At 44.6% G+C, this 14,848-nt stretch overlaps 1 protein-coding gene across 1 annotated transcript; it reads left to right on the top strand.

Moving 5' to 3' along the window:
* The first annotated feature begins 3,548 nt into the window (after positions 1–3,548).
* On the top strand, positions 3,549–6,944 carry FUT4 (fucosyltransferase 4). The gene has a single exon (XM_068556417.1). It carries the CDS (start codon positions 3,588–3,590, stop codon positions 4,782–4,784), a length of 1,197 nt encoding a protein of 398 aa, XP_068412518.1. The 5' UTR covers positions 3,549–3,587; the 3' UTR covers positions 4,785–6,944.
* Positions 6,945–14,848: the final 7,904 nt, after the last annotated feature.

Raw genomic sequence — 14,848 nt, 5'->3', positions numbered from 1 at the left:
GATGGAGTTTGACTGAAACAGCCGTGATTGCTGCCCAATGATATTCTGAAAGATGTGTATATGGGCACACACAGGAGGGGCATGTAACCTACCCTGGATGTGTGCGTATGGGTGTCCAGGAAGGCTTCCTGGAGAAAGAGACTGGCTTCCTAAGTACCTCTGAATCTATTCTCCTTTAATTTTAATTTAATCTCATTCTCACAGCTACTGTCTTAGTTCAGCCTTTTTTGTTTCACATCTGAATTATAGCAAGAGCTTTCTAACTGGACTAGATACTTCTACTCTTATCCTGGTCCCTAATATCCAACTCATTCTTTAGTGATGACAGAATGATTTGTTTCTTAGCAACATTTTACTGACATATTATATACATACATAAAATTACATATGTAAGCATACAGCTTGATGAATTTCCTCAACCAAGCACACCCATTAACCAGTGCCCACATCAATAAACATGGCCACCACACCAGAAGCCCATCTCACGTCCTCTTCTGTATACTCACCTCCTCCCACAAATGAGTTTTTAAAAATACTAATCTCGGGGCTTCCCTGGTGACACAGTGGTTAAGAATCCGCCTGCCAATGCAGGGGACACAGGTTCGAGCCCTGGGCCGGGAAGATCCCACATGCCGCGGAGCAATTAAGCTCGTGTGCCACAGTGACTGAGCCTGTGCTCTAGAAGCTGCGAGCCACAACTACTGAAGCCTGTGCAACTAGAGCCCGTGCTCCGCAACAAGAGAAGCCACTGCAATGAGAAACCCGCGCACCGCAATGAAGGGTAGCCCCTGCTCACCACAACTAGAGAAAGCCCGCGCACAGCAACAAAGACCCAACGCAGCCAAAACTAAAATAAATAAAATAAATAAATTTAAAAAAGAATACTAATCTCATTATATTGCTCCCTTGCTTTGTTACAGCTTTTCAAGGACTCTCCACAGGCTTCAGGATAAAACCCCATCTCCTTAGCCAAACTAAACTCTTGTAATTCCTAACCTACTATCCTGGTTCTCACTGCCTGGCCTTTGCATATGCTGCTTATTCTGTTTAGACTAGTGTCTCAGCCCTCTTCCGCCCCTATTTTAATCATTCCTAATTATTCCAGGAACCACCTTCTCAAAACATTCCAAGATCCCTTCTTCTCCATTGTCTGCACTTCTCATAGATTCTGAAAGGTAGAAATAGTGTTTTTCATCCCAGTTTCCCAGTTGGCTAAATGAATAAATGAGAACACCTGGCTTTATTACTTTCCCTTAAAGCCTTTCCTCCTCTTGCCTCCTCCCCTCCATTCCTTTTAAGTAAGAACAAACCACTGCCCGGTGAATAAATGCATATAGTTTGTAGGTAAGTCATGACTTTTTCACTGATCCAGCCACAAACTTCTGCTTGGTATCCCCTCGCATACACCAAGATATGACTGAAGTAGGGACAGTTTGTGGTCCTGCACCCTACCAAGATAAGTGGACACAATGGAAATTGATATTCATGAGATCTGAGCCATTCTGCCAGTAAAAAGTTGCTTTAATTGGAATATCTGAAGGATCTAAGGGAAAATTGGGAGTGGAGGGAGGATACAGGCAAGCAGGCTAACATTTACCAAATGCCAAACACAATGTTAGGCTCTATCTATGATGTCTTATTTAACTGAAGTGGGGGAGGAATGGGCATAAACGTATAGGTTTTTGAATTGCATAAAAAGAAAAGCCAATATGTCCTTTCCTTCCTTTGGTTGAAAAAAGTTATTCATGCATTTATAGCCTTTTCTTTCTAATTAAAAATAACAGAGTGGAGAATCACTGAAATTTCTAATTTCAAAGACAATTTGTTTAACTAGCTTGAAAAATGATTCTATAAAAACATTATTATAAAAGCTTTTGGTGTGTAAGAGAAAGTATCACTAGGCTGATGGGTACAGCCAGAGCACCTAACGTTGTCCATTCAGCTCCCAAATTGTCACTGTGGGCGGGCAGGTAATGCCACTTGAAACTACCTAAATGAAACCATTTTTATAGAAGCTTTTACAATCTGTACTTGGTTTTCAATGAAAAAGTTCTTCATAATAAATCCAAATGGCATAACATCAAAAATACCTGACAGGTTGGCCCCATTCCCAGCAAGTCTACTTCTTCCCTAATATCTTGTAACTTACATGGCACTGGGCTGGGGCACCACCAATGCACCGCTGTGATCTAAAAATTCTCTCAAACTGCCTCCTCTCCTTAGGTCAACAGCCCACCCATGCCCTATTTAGAACTTTGCTGAATAAAAGTTTAATTACATAAATGAAGGCCAAAATCCAGAAATTCAAATTCAAGCCATCGGGAAAAAAAACTCCTTAAGTCACGGTAGAAGTAGATGCCTCAGTTGCTTCATTGATAAACCTGAAGAGGCCACTGTGATACCCTTTATACCCTAAACTTGGATGCTATAATATTTATCTTAGTCATCGTTTTATAGTCCACAGTGTTTTGCTGGATCTTCATGAGCCCAGATATTAAGCTGCTTCTTAAGTGCTTAGTAAAATTAATGGTGTTGTTCATTCATTCATCTCACTGAATAGGCAGGAAGTTCATAGCTCTGGTACAAAGAAAGCTATGAGCCAGCAGGCAGAAGCGTTCATTCAGTGGGGGAGCGAAGAAAAAGAACGTGTTTTCACTGCTCAGAAAACTTTCGATTCTTCTGTTTCCTCTGCTGGGGCTGTAGGCAAAGCGAATGTTCTGACAGTAGGGTTTCCTTGAAAACTTGGTTTCACAAAATGCACCACCTCTGTGGGCCGCGCCTCGGGAGCTGACTGCGCTACCTGCCTGCGTCGGCGGCAGGTCACGAGGTTAAGGTCCGCTCCGCGTAGGCTGAGCCTCTGTCAGCACGTTTCCGCGGCCTCGCGGGCTCCCTCCCTCCGGCAGGCGTCGCTGGCCATTGATGGGGCGAGAGGAAGGAAGAGGATCTTCGATCCCGCCCGGAGGCTCGGTACCCCTGGGCCGCCTTCCTCCCGCGCCTGCCTGCGCTCGCGCCGCCGGGGCTTCTGGAGGGTCTCGCGCCAGCTGCCGGCGCCCAGGGATGAACCGGGCCCTCACTCTGGAAGGCAAGAATCTGGGCGGCCGCGATTGAGGACTCGGGCGCAGCTGGGAAGGAATCCCCGGCAGGCGAGAGCGCCAGCGCCAGGCCAAGGCGTGGGGTGCGCGGAGAGGTCCGGGATCACGGCAACGGCATCCGGAGTCGCGGGCGGGGCGCTGCCGGGGAGTCCGGGAACGCTGGAGGGGCCGGGGAGTGGGCGGAGGTGCATCAGGAGGCGCCCGGGGCTTGGCCGGGCTGGTCTGGTCGGGCGCGCGGTGGAGGGGAGGGACGGGGCTGCGCTGGGCTGGGCCGCCGGGTACGCTTCCCTCGCCCTGGACTCTCGCCCGGCGGCGAGTGGTGGGGAAGAGAGCAAGACCTGCGGGCCTTTAGATCCTGGGACCGCCCTTTCCCGCTCCAGGTCGGGCGGCGAGCAGCAACGAAGGCTGAACCCTCAGTGGCAGCATGAGAGCGAGCGCCGCCGCTCCGGGCTTGCGGCCGCGCGGCGGGCGGCGGCGGCTCTGCCGGCGCTCGCCATGGGCGCGCGGTGGGGCCGGCGGCGCACTCGGCGTGGAGGCCTGAGGCTGTCCGAGGCCCAGTTGGCGCTGATGGCCGCCAGCCTGGTGTGCAGCGCCGTGGTCGTCTATGTTTGCTGGAAGCAGCTGCCGCCGCTGCCCTGGGCCTCCTCCGTCCCGCCGCGGCGGGTGAGCGTGCTGCTGTGGTGGGAGCCCTTCGGGGGCCGGCACAGAGCCAAAAGGCCGCCCCCTGATTGCCGGCTGCGCTTCAACATCAGCGGCTGCCTCCTGCTCACTGATCGCGCGGCCTACGGGGAGGCCCAGGCGGTGCTTTTCCACCACCGAGACTTGGTGAAGGGACCCCCGGACTGGCCCCCGCCCTGGGGCGTCCACGTGCGCCCGGCGGAGGAGCAGCAGGTGCTGATCGACGACGACGAGGAGGAAGCTGCGGAGGCCTTAGCCCTGGCTGCCTCGGGCCCCAGGCCCCCGGGCCAGCGCTGGGTGTGGATGAACTTCGAGTCACCCACCCACTCCCCGGGGCTGCAGAGCCTGGCACGCAACCTCTTCAACTGGACGCTCTCCTACCGGGCCGACTCGGACATCTTCGTGCCTTACGGCTACCTCTACCCTAGGACCCATCCCAGCGAGCAGCCGGCGGGTCTGGTCCCGCCACTGGCCCGGAAACAAGGGCTGGTGGCCTGGGTGGTGAGCAACTGGGACGAGCGCCAGGCGCGGGTCCGCTACTACCGCCAGCTGAGCCAGTACGTGACCGTGGACCTCTTCGGCAAGGGCGGGCCCGGGCAGCCGCTGCCTGACGTCGGGCTCCTGCACACGGTGGCCCGCTACAAGTTCTACCTGGCCTTCGAGAACTCGCAGCACCTGGATTATATCACGGAGAAGCTGTGGCGCAACGCCTTCCTGGCTGGGGCGGTGCCGGTGGTGCTGGGCCCAGACCGTGCCAATTACGAGCGCTTCGTGCCCCGCCGTGCCTTCATCCACGTGGACGACTTCCCTGATGCCTCCTCCCTGGCGGCCCACCTGCAATTTCTCGATCGAAACCCAGCTGCCTACCGCGGATACTTTAGCTGGCGTCGGAGCTATTGCGTGCACGTCACCTCCTTCTGGGATGAGCCTTGGTGCCGGACCTGCCAGGCTGTGCGGATGGCTGGGGACCAGCCCAAGAGCGTCCCTAACTTGGCTGGCTGGTTTCAGCGGTGAAGCCACCTTCCCCTGGCTGTAACCAGGGAGGCCAAGTCGTCGGCTTTTGGATCCTCCGGATCCTCCGCTGTGCATCTCCTTAACTGCCGAATCACGGGACTGTATTTTCCAAACACCCGTTTTTAATCTATTCGCATAGACTAAAGTTGATTTACCAAGTAATATTATTCAGCACAAAGACTGGGAGGGAAGGGTCCTGGGTGCTCATGGTTTTTGGACAACTAGCAGTTGGGTTTCCTCTGCTGTCCAAGGGCATCTGAGCTCTGGGGTGAAGATGGGGGCCCTTCCTCCCCTTGTAACCAGTGCAGAGGTGAAGAAACAGCTTACCTACAAGAAACAATTGTCAGTGGCTCTGAATTTCCTCATCTGCCACAGGCCATATTTGTGGCCTGTGCTGAGTCCAAATCTCACACAGTGCTCCTGCACTCATGTGACTGGGCCAAATGCGGCAAACCCCTGGTTTCAGATAGAGTCTTGTTGCGGGATAGTGAAAGGACTGTGGCCACAAGTGGGTCTTTCTCTTTGTGCCTGGATTTCTCAAAGCGTCATCTCCTAAGAAGGGTGAGGAGGGTGGTCCAAGAATCCATTGACTTCCTTAACAGGTGCTGTTGTTTGTTCCCTTGCTCTATGAATGGAAACAAGATGCTGGATTGTCCTTGGAGAAGAGTTAGGATGAATATTTGGTGTACCTCACTTTACACAAATGTATTCTTGAAAAGCCGCTTTTAAATCAAATTCACTGTTTTAGAAGAGCACAATATTTAATGGAACCCTATGGAGAATCCCTTTATAATGTGAATAATCATCTCCTAACTGATTTTTTCTGTGTCTATGTTTTTCTATAACCTGGATCTTTTAAAAAAGCATATTAAAATTACAGATGTGAAAATAAAGCAGAAGCGACCTTCCTCTCCCTTCCTCCCAGAAAACCAGCCTGTGTTTACAAACAGAAGAGAAAGAAGCCATAGTGTCACTTTCCACAAAATTATTTATTTTGTGTCTTTACTGGAGCTGAAATTTAAAACTGGAAAGTCAGTCCTCCATGGGGTCCTGGCATTACCTGTCTGCAGAACAATGAAAGGGATTACACTGTATTATGGAATCATGCAAAAGGAAAAAAGTTTCCTGGTGTCTGTTAATGGCAGTTTTTGATTCTGTCAGTTTTAAGTTAAATGTTTAGTTGCTAGGGAATAGAACTAAATCAGTGCCTGCAGTAAAAACTTTATCTTTTGTTACAGAAATCTGCACTTCTCCCTGGGGCAACCAGGTTCCCCTCCTGGTCTGCCCAGTAGTACAGTGGGTACATCCTCACATTTCTACTGCCCCTGAGACTGTGCTATGGGACCAACTTTGAAAATATATGCATTGACTTTAAAAGTTGTTGAATGAGCAGCATATTAGGTGTCACCATGTACCTGCGCCACGTGAAACACTGAGCTTGGGAAAAACAAAAATGTATAAGGCAAGGTTCCTCTCTTTAAGGCTCTTACAATCTACCACTGTCAAAAAGTAAATAGTGGACTTTGATAAATCAGTTGGCTGAACTTATTTGTTTAAAGTAATGTTCTTTTTTTTTAAATTAATTAATTTATTTTTGGCTGTGTTGGGCCTCCGTTATAGTGTGCGGGCTTCTTATTGTGGTGGCTTCTCATTGCGGAGCACAGGCTTTAGGCACCCAGGCTTCAGTAGTTGTGGCACACGGGCTCAGTAGTTGTGGCACATGGGCTCTAGAGCACAGGCTCAGTAGCTGTGGTGCATGGGCTTAGTTGCTCCGTGTCATGTGGGATCTTTCCGGACCAGGGCTCGAACCCATGTCCCCCGCATTGGCAGGCGGATTCTCAACCACTGTGCCACCAGGGAAGCCCCAGGCTACTCTTTGTTGAGGTGCACGGGCTTCTCAATGTGGTGGCTTCTCTTGTTGCGGAGCACGGGCTCTAGGCGCGTGGGCTTCAGTAGTTGTGGCACGCAGGTTCAGTAGTTGTGGCTCGCGGGCTCTAGAGTGCAGGCTCAGTAGTTATGACACACAGGCTTAGTTGCTCTGCCTGTGTCCCCTGAATTGGCAGGCGGATTCTTAACCACTGTGCTACCAGGGAAGCCCCCTTTTTTTTTTTGATTTACATATAGTTGACTTACAGTGTTGTGTTAGTTTCAGGTGTACAGCAAAGTGATTCAGTTAATATATATATTATATATGTAGTATATATATATAATATATATTCTATATAACATATATATTATAGATAATATATATTCTTTTTCGGATTCTTTTCCATTATAGGTTATTACAAGATATTGAATATAGTTCCCTGTGCTATACAGTGGACCCTTGTTGTTTATCTGTTTTATATACAGTATTGTGTATCTGTTAATCCCAAACTCCTAATTTGGGGGGGAGGGATAAATTAGGAGTAAAGTGACATTCTTAATAATACCATAAATCAATTATTAGAAAGCTAGTTGATTTAAAGCCTGAAATAATGTGGTTTTTTTCTCCTTGATTTATTATAATAAGCACCCTCAGTGACCGTTGTGGGTAAGGTCCAAGATTAATTAGGTTTATACAGAATTCTGCTGTAAACAGTAATTTTGCATTTGATTAGTACAATTAGCTGAATCATAAAGTAACTCTTATCTCTATGCATTTGTTCGAAAAGCTCACCAAAGTCTAGGTGCTTCAATTCTCCCTTTTTCTTAAAAGGAGAAATTGAAATCCCTGGATAAAATTTCCTCATTAAAATATTATAGTATGGGCAGAATTACAATATCAAAAGAGAACCTCCGATAAAGAAGGAAAGATTCTATTCTTAAAATAAGTATTTATGATTTATTGGTCAATGGTCTTGGTGTTATTGGGAATCTACATGGGACAGTGGGGGATAGTTTGGAGTTTGAAGGTAATCTGGCTTAACTCTGAATTCCAGCCATGTGACCTTGGGCAAATTAGTAATAACCCTGAGCCTCAGCTTTCTTAACTGTAAAATGGGGCAAGAAATGACTTCACAGCTCCTTATGAGCTGTTCAGGAAATAAAGTAATAAGGTGCCTAACACAGAGTGGTGACTCAATTGGTGACAGATAGGTTTATTTCCCTTCTTGCAGTGATTTCAGGGTGCCTCCATATCCATTTATAAATCTCCATTTTAAATCTCAGGGTATGTTACAGAATATATCTAAAATAAAAAGGAAGTGGCCTCATATCATGTATTTCAAATGAATCCCTAAAGCTCAGCCATACTGTTTCAAGAGTCATTACTGCCATTTAGATTGAGCTTGAATTTGCAGACTAGGAAGAAGCACTATGCTTTCTTTGAAATTTTTTTTAAAAAACTTGTTTTTGTTTTGGTTAATTTATATTGTTAAATAAGTATTATTTTACTAATGCTCTCCTTGGTATTAACTCTATTTAAAACTAACCATGTATTTATTGAATAGTTAGCATGAGGAAGGTATAATTGCAGTTTTATGTGCAAATTTGGGGTAAGGAACAAACAATATATTTTTAGGCTAATTTCATCAAAGAGCAAGAGCAATGCGGCAATTGCTCATTTTATGTGATTTCATTTTTCAAGTCATTCTAAATTGAGTAGGTTAAAATTTCACATACGCTAATATAAACATACATAGCGATGCATCACATGTATTTCAAAATGGCTTTCATAAACTTTTCTTTCAAATGTATTATAAATTTAATTTAATATTTTTAGTGCTCTATGACTTTAATTACACGAGTACGCCTGAAATATTTGCATCAAGAAGACAGTCTGACTTGCTTTCAGTATTCACAGGTCCTTTCCAGTTTCCAAACCCTTCCTCAGCAGTAATTTAGAGGAGACAGGGTAGCTGCATGGAAAGAGCTCGCAATTTGGAGTCAAAACCTGGGTATGTGGTTTTGCCACTTTCTGCCCCTGTGGCCCTGATTAGGCGAGTTACTTAAATTAGCGTCCTCCTTTATATGCATGAATGCCCCTGCAAAACAAAGATTAAATGTGTTTGCCAGGGTGCTTTGTACATTGTAAAGTGCTATACAGTTACAGGATGCTCCAAATTTTCAAAGCTCTAGAGCAGGGATCAGCACACTTTTTCTGTAAAGGGCCAGAGAGTAGATATTTCGGGCTTTGCTGGCCATACAGTCTCTGCGGCCACTACTCACCTCTGCTTTTGGTAGTACAAAAGCAGCCACTGACAATCTGTAAACAAAGGCGGTGGCTGGATTTGGCCTGTGGGCTATAGTTTGTTAACTCTGCTCTAGACTTTTAGAGATAGGAGGAATTTGAGAACCTACCTGCTGGGGTTTTCTTAGAAGGGATTTACGAATTGGAAGTCAAGAATTTTGGAGGCAGTTATTCCTGGGTTACTAGACCAGCTTTGCAACGTTTCCTAATTGTCTCATCTCGGGTAAATTATTTAAGCGTTCTGTGTATTGATATTCTCATCTCTAATTGAAGGTAACCATATATAATTTATGGAGGTGTTGGGAGAATTAGAAAAGACCCTTAAAGTACTCAGGACAATGTCGGGCACACAGGAAGCACCTGGAAGATGTTAGCTGTGATGATCACCAGTCCATTTTATAGAAGAAGGGACCTGGTTAAGGACTTACCTAAGGTTACAGCAATAGCGGCAGAACCAGCCGTGCTTGTGCAAGTCACAACTCCTTTGAGCCTCTGTCACTTGAACTGCAAAAGGAAGGGGTGGGACAACATCTTCTCTTGGGACCTTCTAGTTCCATTGCCCTCATTCTACTAACTGGCACCCTAGGGCTTAAAGAACTAATTTACCTCCCTAAGTGCCTTCCTTACAGTCTGGAAATGACTTAACTACACAGCATCAGTAAACTGGCAGAAAATCCAGGCACCAGAGAGGGAGACTCTGATGTAGCATTAATAAAATATATATCTAGTTATATATAATATGTAATTATTATATTTTATAGATGTGTGTATATATGATATATATCTTTTTTTAATAACATGCCTTAAATATCAGGGAAGGGAGCCAAGTTCTTGGTAATTAGTATGGTGAATAATTGCACTGAATACAGTTCAAGTCATTCTTGGATATGTCTCAGGGACTCTTATGCTACACATTCTTATAACAAATCAAGTATTTATGTACCCATGTTCAGATTGTTTTGACAGAATGATTAAAGATGGAAAATGACTCCTTGTTTATAATGTATATTTCCCAGGCACTAATGTATTCAGCAATGACACATGGGATGTTTCTTGGTCAAGGGGTTTCTGTAAGTTCTTTGGTTCTAGAATGGTGACTGAAATGTGATGGCTTTGCCTTTTCTGAATTACACAAGGTCTCATGCAACTCGTCCTCTGCTCTTTCTTGCCTGGCTTCTTCACTTTAACCTAGTGACTCATCTCCAAGGGTGTAAGTAGTGTACTCCTTTCTCTCATTCCAGTTTACTTCACTGAGTGCTCTGATGCCCTCTGTACTGTCTCTAGCTCCTGTGCGCTAAATTAAATAATGCCATTTTTAAAAGAGGTAGAATAATGGGAATTCCCTGGCGGTCCAGTGGTAAGGACTCCTCGCTCTCACTGCTGAGAGCCCAGGTTCGATCCCTGGTCGGGGAACTAAGATCTCACAAGATGCACGGCACGGCCAAAAAATTAAAAAAATTTTTAAAAAAAGAGGTAGAATAAAGACTAGGAATGTGATGGTGGGCAGAGGCATCTTTTTTCTTAACAGCTTATGCTCAAATTATTAAAAGGGGAAAATACGAACTTGGAAAAACACTATTTTCTCTACTTTCCCTTCTCCAATAGATACACACTGATGTGCTCATTTAAGTATAGAGTTTGAAAAATGATGATAGCCAGCTGAGGGTAGAAGCAGGTGTGACAAGAAAAGAGGACTCAATAATGAAAGAGTTTAAAAAAAATGCGTTATAAAGCAGAATGGGTGGTGAATATATGTGGGGAGTGAAGAGGAAAAAGGAAAGACGTTGGGGTAAATGAGTAAGAAGTGCTTGAAGAGAAGGTGAGAAGATTCGATGGAAAAAGAAGAGAGGGAAGATGAGGGTGAAATGACAAAGAAGTACGATAAAGGAGGAACATGTGCCCGGAGAATGAGAGAAGAGAGTAAAATCTACCATTCGATGCCACTTTCCTCAAAAGAAACCTTTGTTCCAACTTGAAATGCAGCATCTGTTGGCAAATGGGGAGTGAAGTGACAAGGAGTCAGGAACTTAACAAGGAATAAAGTGACATTTCAGCAGAAATATAAAACTGTCCCGTGATTGGTTACAACAGATTCTTCTGATTGCTTCTTTTTCATCTTGGAAAAATCACTTTCATTGCAGGTTTTTTTTGGTTTTGGGTTTTTTTTTTTTTTTTTCTTTAAATTTCCAGTCAGCATACTTGAACTGTCCTCAATATCTACTTTTAGAGAAATTTATTATTTTTTAAGATAGCCGTAATCAATTGACTCCTTTGAAGAAGAGTCGGAGGGAAAGATGGGGAGGATTCAGAACATTTGATACCTTATTAGTGTCATGGGGAACCCTACTATAAAACTATTTCAAGTAAGTTGTAAAGAATTGGATTTTTTGAGATCGTCAAAAGAATGTTTCTGAAAATTACTGAATCTTCCCTAAATATACTAAAAAATGATGCCCTATTAGATCGAGTGCTAAAATCTTAATCTGAATTATTTTGCAAAGGGGGAAATGGACTATTCAGCAACATTTTACAAATATTTCTTGGTTGTCTTCTCTGTAGGCACTATGCTAGGACTTGGGGATGTAAATAAAACTAAGGCAAGGACTCTGCAGTCAAAAAGTGTATGTTCTAGTGGGAGAAACAGACATTTTGACAAACAATTCTAACACATAAGTGCTGTCATAAGAAAGACATCACAGAAAGACGTATTAGATCATGTGCAGAATCACAGCATTTAAGGGGACAGAAAGCAAACTCTCAGTAGTAGCCTCAGAGGGGTCGGAGGATCACATGTCAGGAATGAACTTCCTTCATCACAGACTAAGTCTTCGTAATGTTCTTTATGAAAAATACAACTGCTACAGCCTCTAGTCTCAACATTTATCTACCTGATTATTTTCACTAACACTACAGTTAAAAATAAATGTCATTATTAAGCATCACCTTCAAAATGACTAATCTCTAAAGGGATTTTGCTCTCCTAGCAACTAGGCACACCTACCCTGACCCTATGATTTTCTCCTTATAATGTCAGATAAACGTTTTAGAAATCCCTGTTCCACTTCCTGAAACTTATTCTGAAATACGATGAGGCACAACCATCTTACTGATCAAACAGAAACACCTTCTGATAAAAATGAGTCTCATCTAAGGATTTATCAAGGCCTCCTTCTTTGGGAGGTATACATTTGTGGTTTTAAACAAGGATTCTTTGCTAGAAATTGTTGTTCACCAATATGTGTTGTTTATTAAGCTCTTACTGTACAAGGGATACTTTACATATATTTTTTTCGATTTTTTAAGTCTTTACATTAAAGACATTGTAGTAGTCAGTCCCTAAGATAGGAATCTAAGATTCATCCCTAAGATGACCCCCACTGGCTCCTCCTCCTGGTGTCCACACCCTTGTGTAATTATCTCCTTTTGGGTTTGGTCTGGATTTAGTGACTCATTTCTAAAGAAGAGAAGAATATGGCAGAAGTGAAATATGGCAGACTGACACTTTAGAGGTTAGGAGATAAAAAGCCTGGTTTTCCATTCTGGAGCCCTTTCCTGCTTTCTAGCTTGCTTGCTCTGACCAGCTGTGAGCTACCCTGGGGCAGGAAACAGAGGGAGGCCCTCTGGCCAACCCAGTGAGGAACTGAAACCCTCAGTCCAACAGCTCAAGAGGAACTGAGTCCGGCCTCCCAGATGCGTGAGCCTCCAGATGAGACTCCAATCCTGGCTGACATCTTAACTGCAACCTCCTGAGAGACCCTGAGTCAGAGGCCGCAAGGTGAGGCAGGCCCAGATTCCTGACCCACAGGATCTATGAGGTAATAAATGTTTGTTGTTTTAGGGTTTGTTTGGGGTATTAGATAACTAATGCAGGTATTATCCCCATTTTAGAGATAAGAAAACTGAGAAACAAACAGGTTAGGCATGTACAATACTGCAGATAGTACCTGAGCCAGGATTCTAATATATGTCCATTCAATTTCAAATCTTTTGTTATAGTACTCTTTCATTAAGTCCAACTTTTGCAGTAACTGTGATGTGTGCCCCTCTGTCCTAATTTACGTAAGTTTTGCTAATCTTCCACTGCTTATATGGGTAATCTTCTCAACTACTCTGAATCTGGATTTTTCTCATCTGTAAAATATGGGGGCACATATTTAGCACTGGCTTACCAGGAAGCTTGCTGGGACTCCAGTGTCTGGACATTTGGAAAGAAGCAGGAGCCAGAACTGGGAAGGGCTTAGACCAGGTCAACAGACTCACTAGAGGCAACGCCTTTGGGTGGTTGCCAGCAGCTCTTACCATGGTATTGACAAGAGCCTGGAGACCTCATGGTGAGGGCCAGTATCAAGTTAATAGCAGTTGTGATCTTGTGGATTGAGTACAAGAGTCTCCAGGTGGACATAACTTGGGGCCAGATGGGTAGCAGCAACCTTGCTGTTTCAGGTGGTCAGTCCATGAGGTTTAAAGCAGGATCACAGCTGGGAGTGCAGAAATGGGGTCCAGTCCCTAGGTGGATAAGGTAGGCAAAAGCTAGAGAAGATTCTAAATCTTCTGAGTAGGGCTGGGGAAGGAGACTAGAAAACATAACTGCTCTTCTCGATGGGTCCCTCTGGTGCCAGGTTCCCCATTATGTCACTAGCTTTCTAGTTCTCTGCATTCTCAGTGAAGGAACAACAGGGAATGCTGGTAATGTGAAGAAATAGTGCTGACTCCAGAGCAATATGGAGCCCTGGCCATTGATTTCAGCTCTTGACTTATTGCAGCCATGGCCCTGGATTTTCCTAGATGCCTCAGTTTACAGCATTTTTGTAATGTATGCATATTTATCCCTATTTCTCAATTTTGCATTTAAAAATGTGGTTCCATAACTTTGGCGGTCAGCCTTCCTGCTCATGGTGATTGAGGGTTTCTGACGTCTGTGGTGGATGCTGCAATCCAACCTGGACAAACTCCTTTTGACTGTGAGTGAACGGGGAGGGGAGGTGTGTGCATGATGGGGGGCTAGGAAGATGCTGCTGAGCTGCCCACTGGGGGCTTCTGATTAGTTCTTTGCTTTTAGAGAATCAGAAGTTTAGGGATTAAAAAAGAGTTTATTCACGAGATGCTCTCTTGGATTGAAGCTGAAGAATTCCAACACTAAAAAAAAAAAGCGCTTTGCAAAGGAATTTAGTAGCTAGCTAAAGCAGTTTGATCTAAGTGTTATTGACATAATGTGGATTTGTAGATTTCTCCTTATAAGGGTTTCTCTAAAACTGGAACACTAGAACTATCTATCCCCTCTTAAATATGAGCTGTTTCCTGTCTTGTTATGGTGTCATTACTCTGGAATTATGTTCATATCAAAGGCATCGTTGTTCTAGAATTATGTTTCTGTTATTAATAGATTTATATTACTTAAACTACAGACAAACAGAAATAACTAGAAGCTATAATAAAATTTAAGCAATAGGGGACTTCCCTGGTGGTCCAGTGGTAAAGAATCCACCTTCCAATGCAGGGGACGCGGGTTCGATCCCTGGTCGGGGAACTAAGATCCCACATGCCACGGGGCAGCTAAGCCTGCACGCCGCAACTACTGAGCTCACACATCTCAACCAGAGAGCCCGTGTGTTGCAAACTACAGAGCCCATGCACCCTGGAGCCCACACGCCACAACTAGAGGGAGAAAACTCACACACCACAACTAGAGAGAAGCCCACGCACCGCAAGAAAGAGCCCACGCACCACAACGAAAAAGATCCAGCATGCCGCAACCAAGACCCAACACAGCCAAAAAAAAATTAAAAAATAAAAAAAAATTTGAGCATAGTTATTCCAGTTACCACAACTCAGAATTATTATATTGACTTTCAATACTATTTTAATAATACCAGCCTGATAATTGGTTGCTTTT

This window comes from Eschrichtius robustus, chromosome 11 (genome assembly GCF_028021215.1).
Source record: "Eschrichtius robustus isolate mEscRob2 chromosome 11, mEscRob2.pri, whole genome shotgun sequence".
Classification (NCBI taxonomy): Eukaryota; Metazoa; Chordata; class Mammalia; order Artiodactyla; family Eschrichtiidae; genus Eschrichtius; species Eschrichtius robustus.
This window is presented reverse-complemented; position numbering and strand designations above follow the sequence as displayed.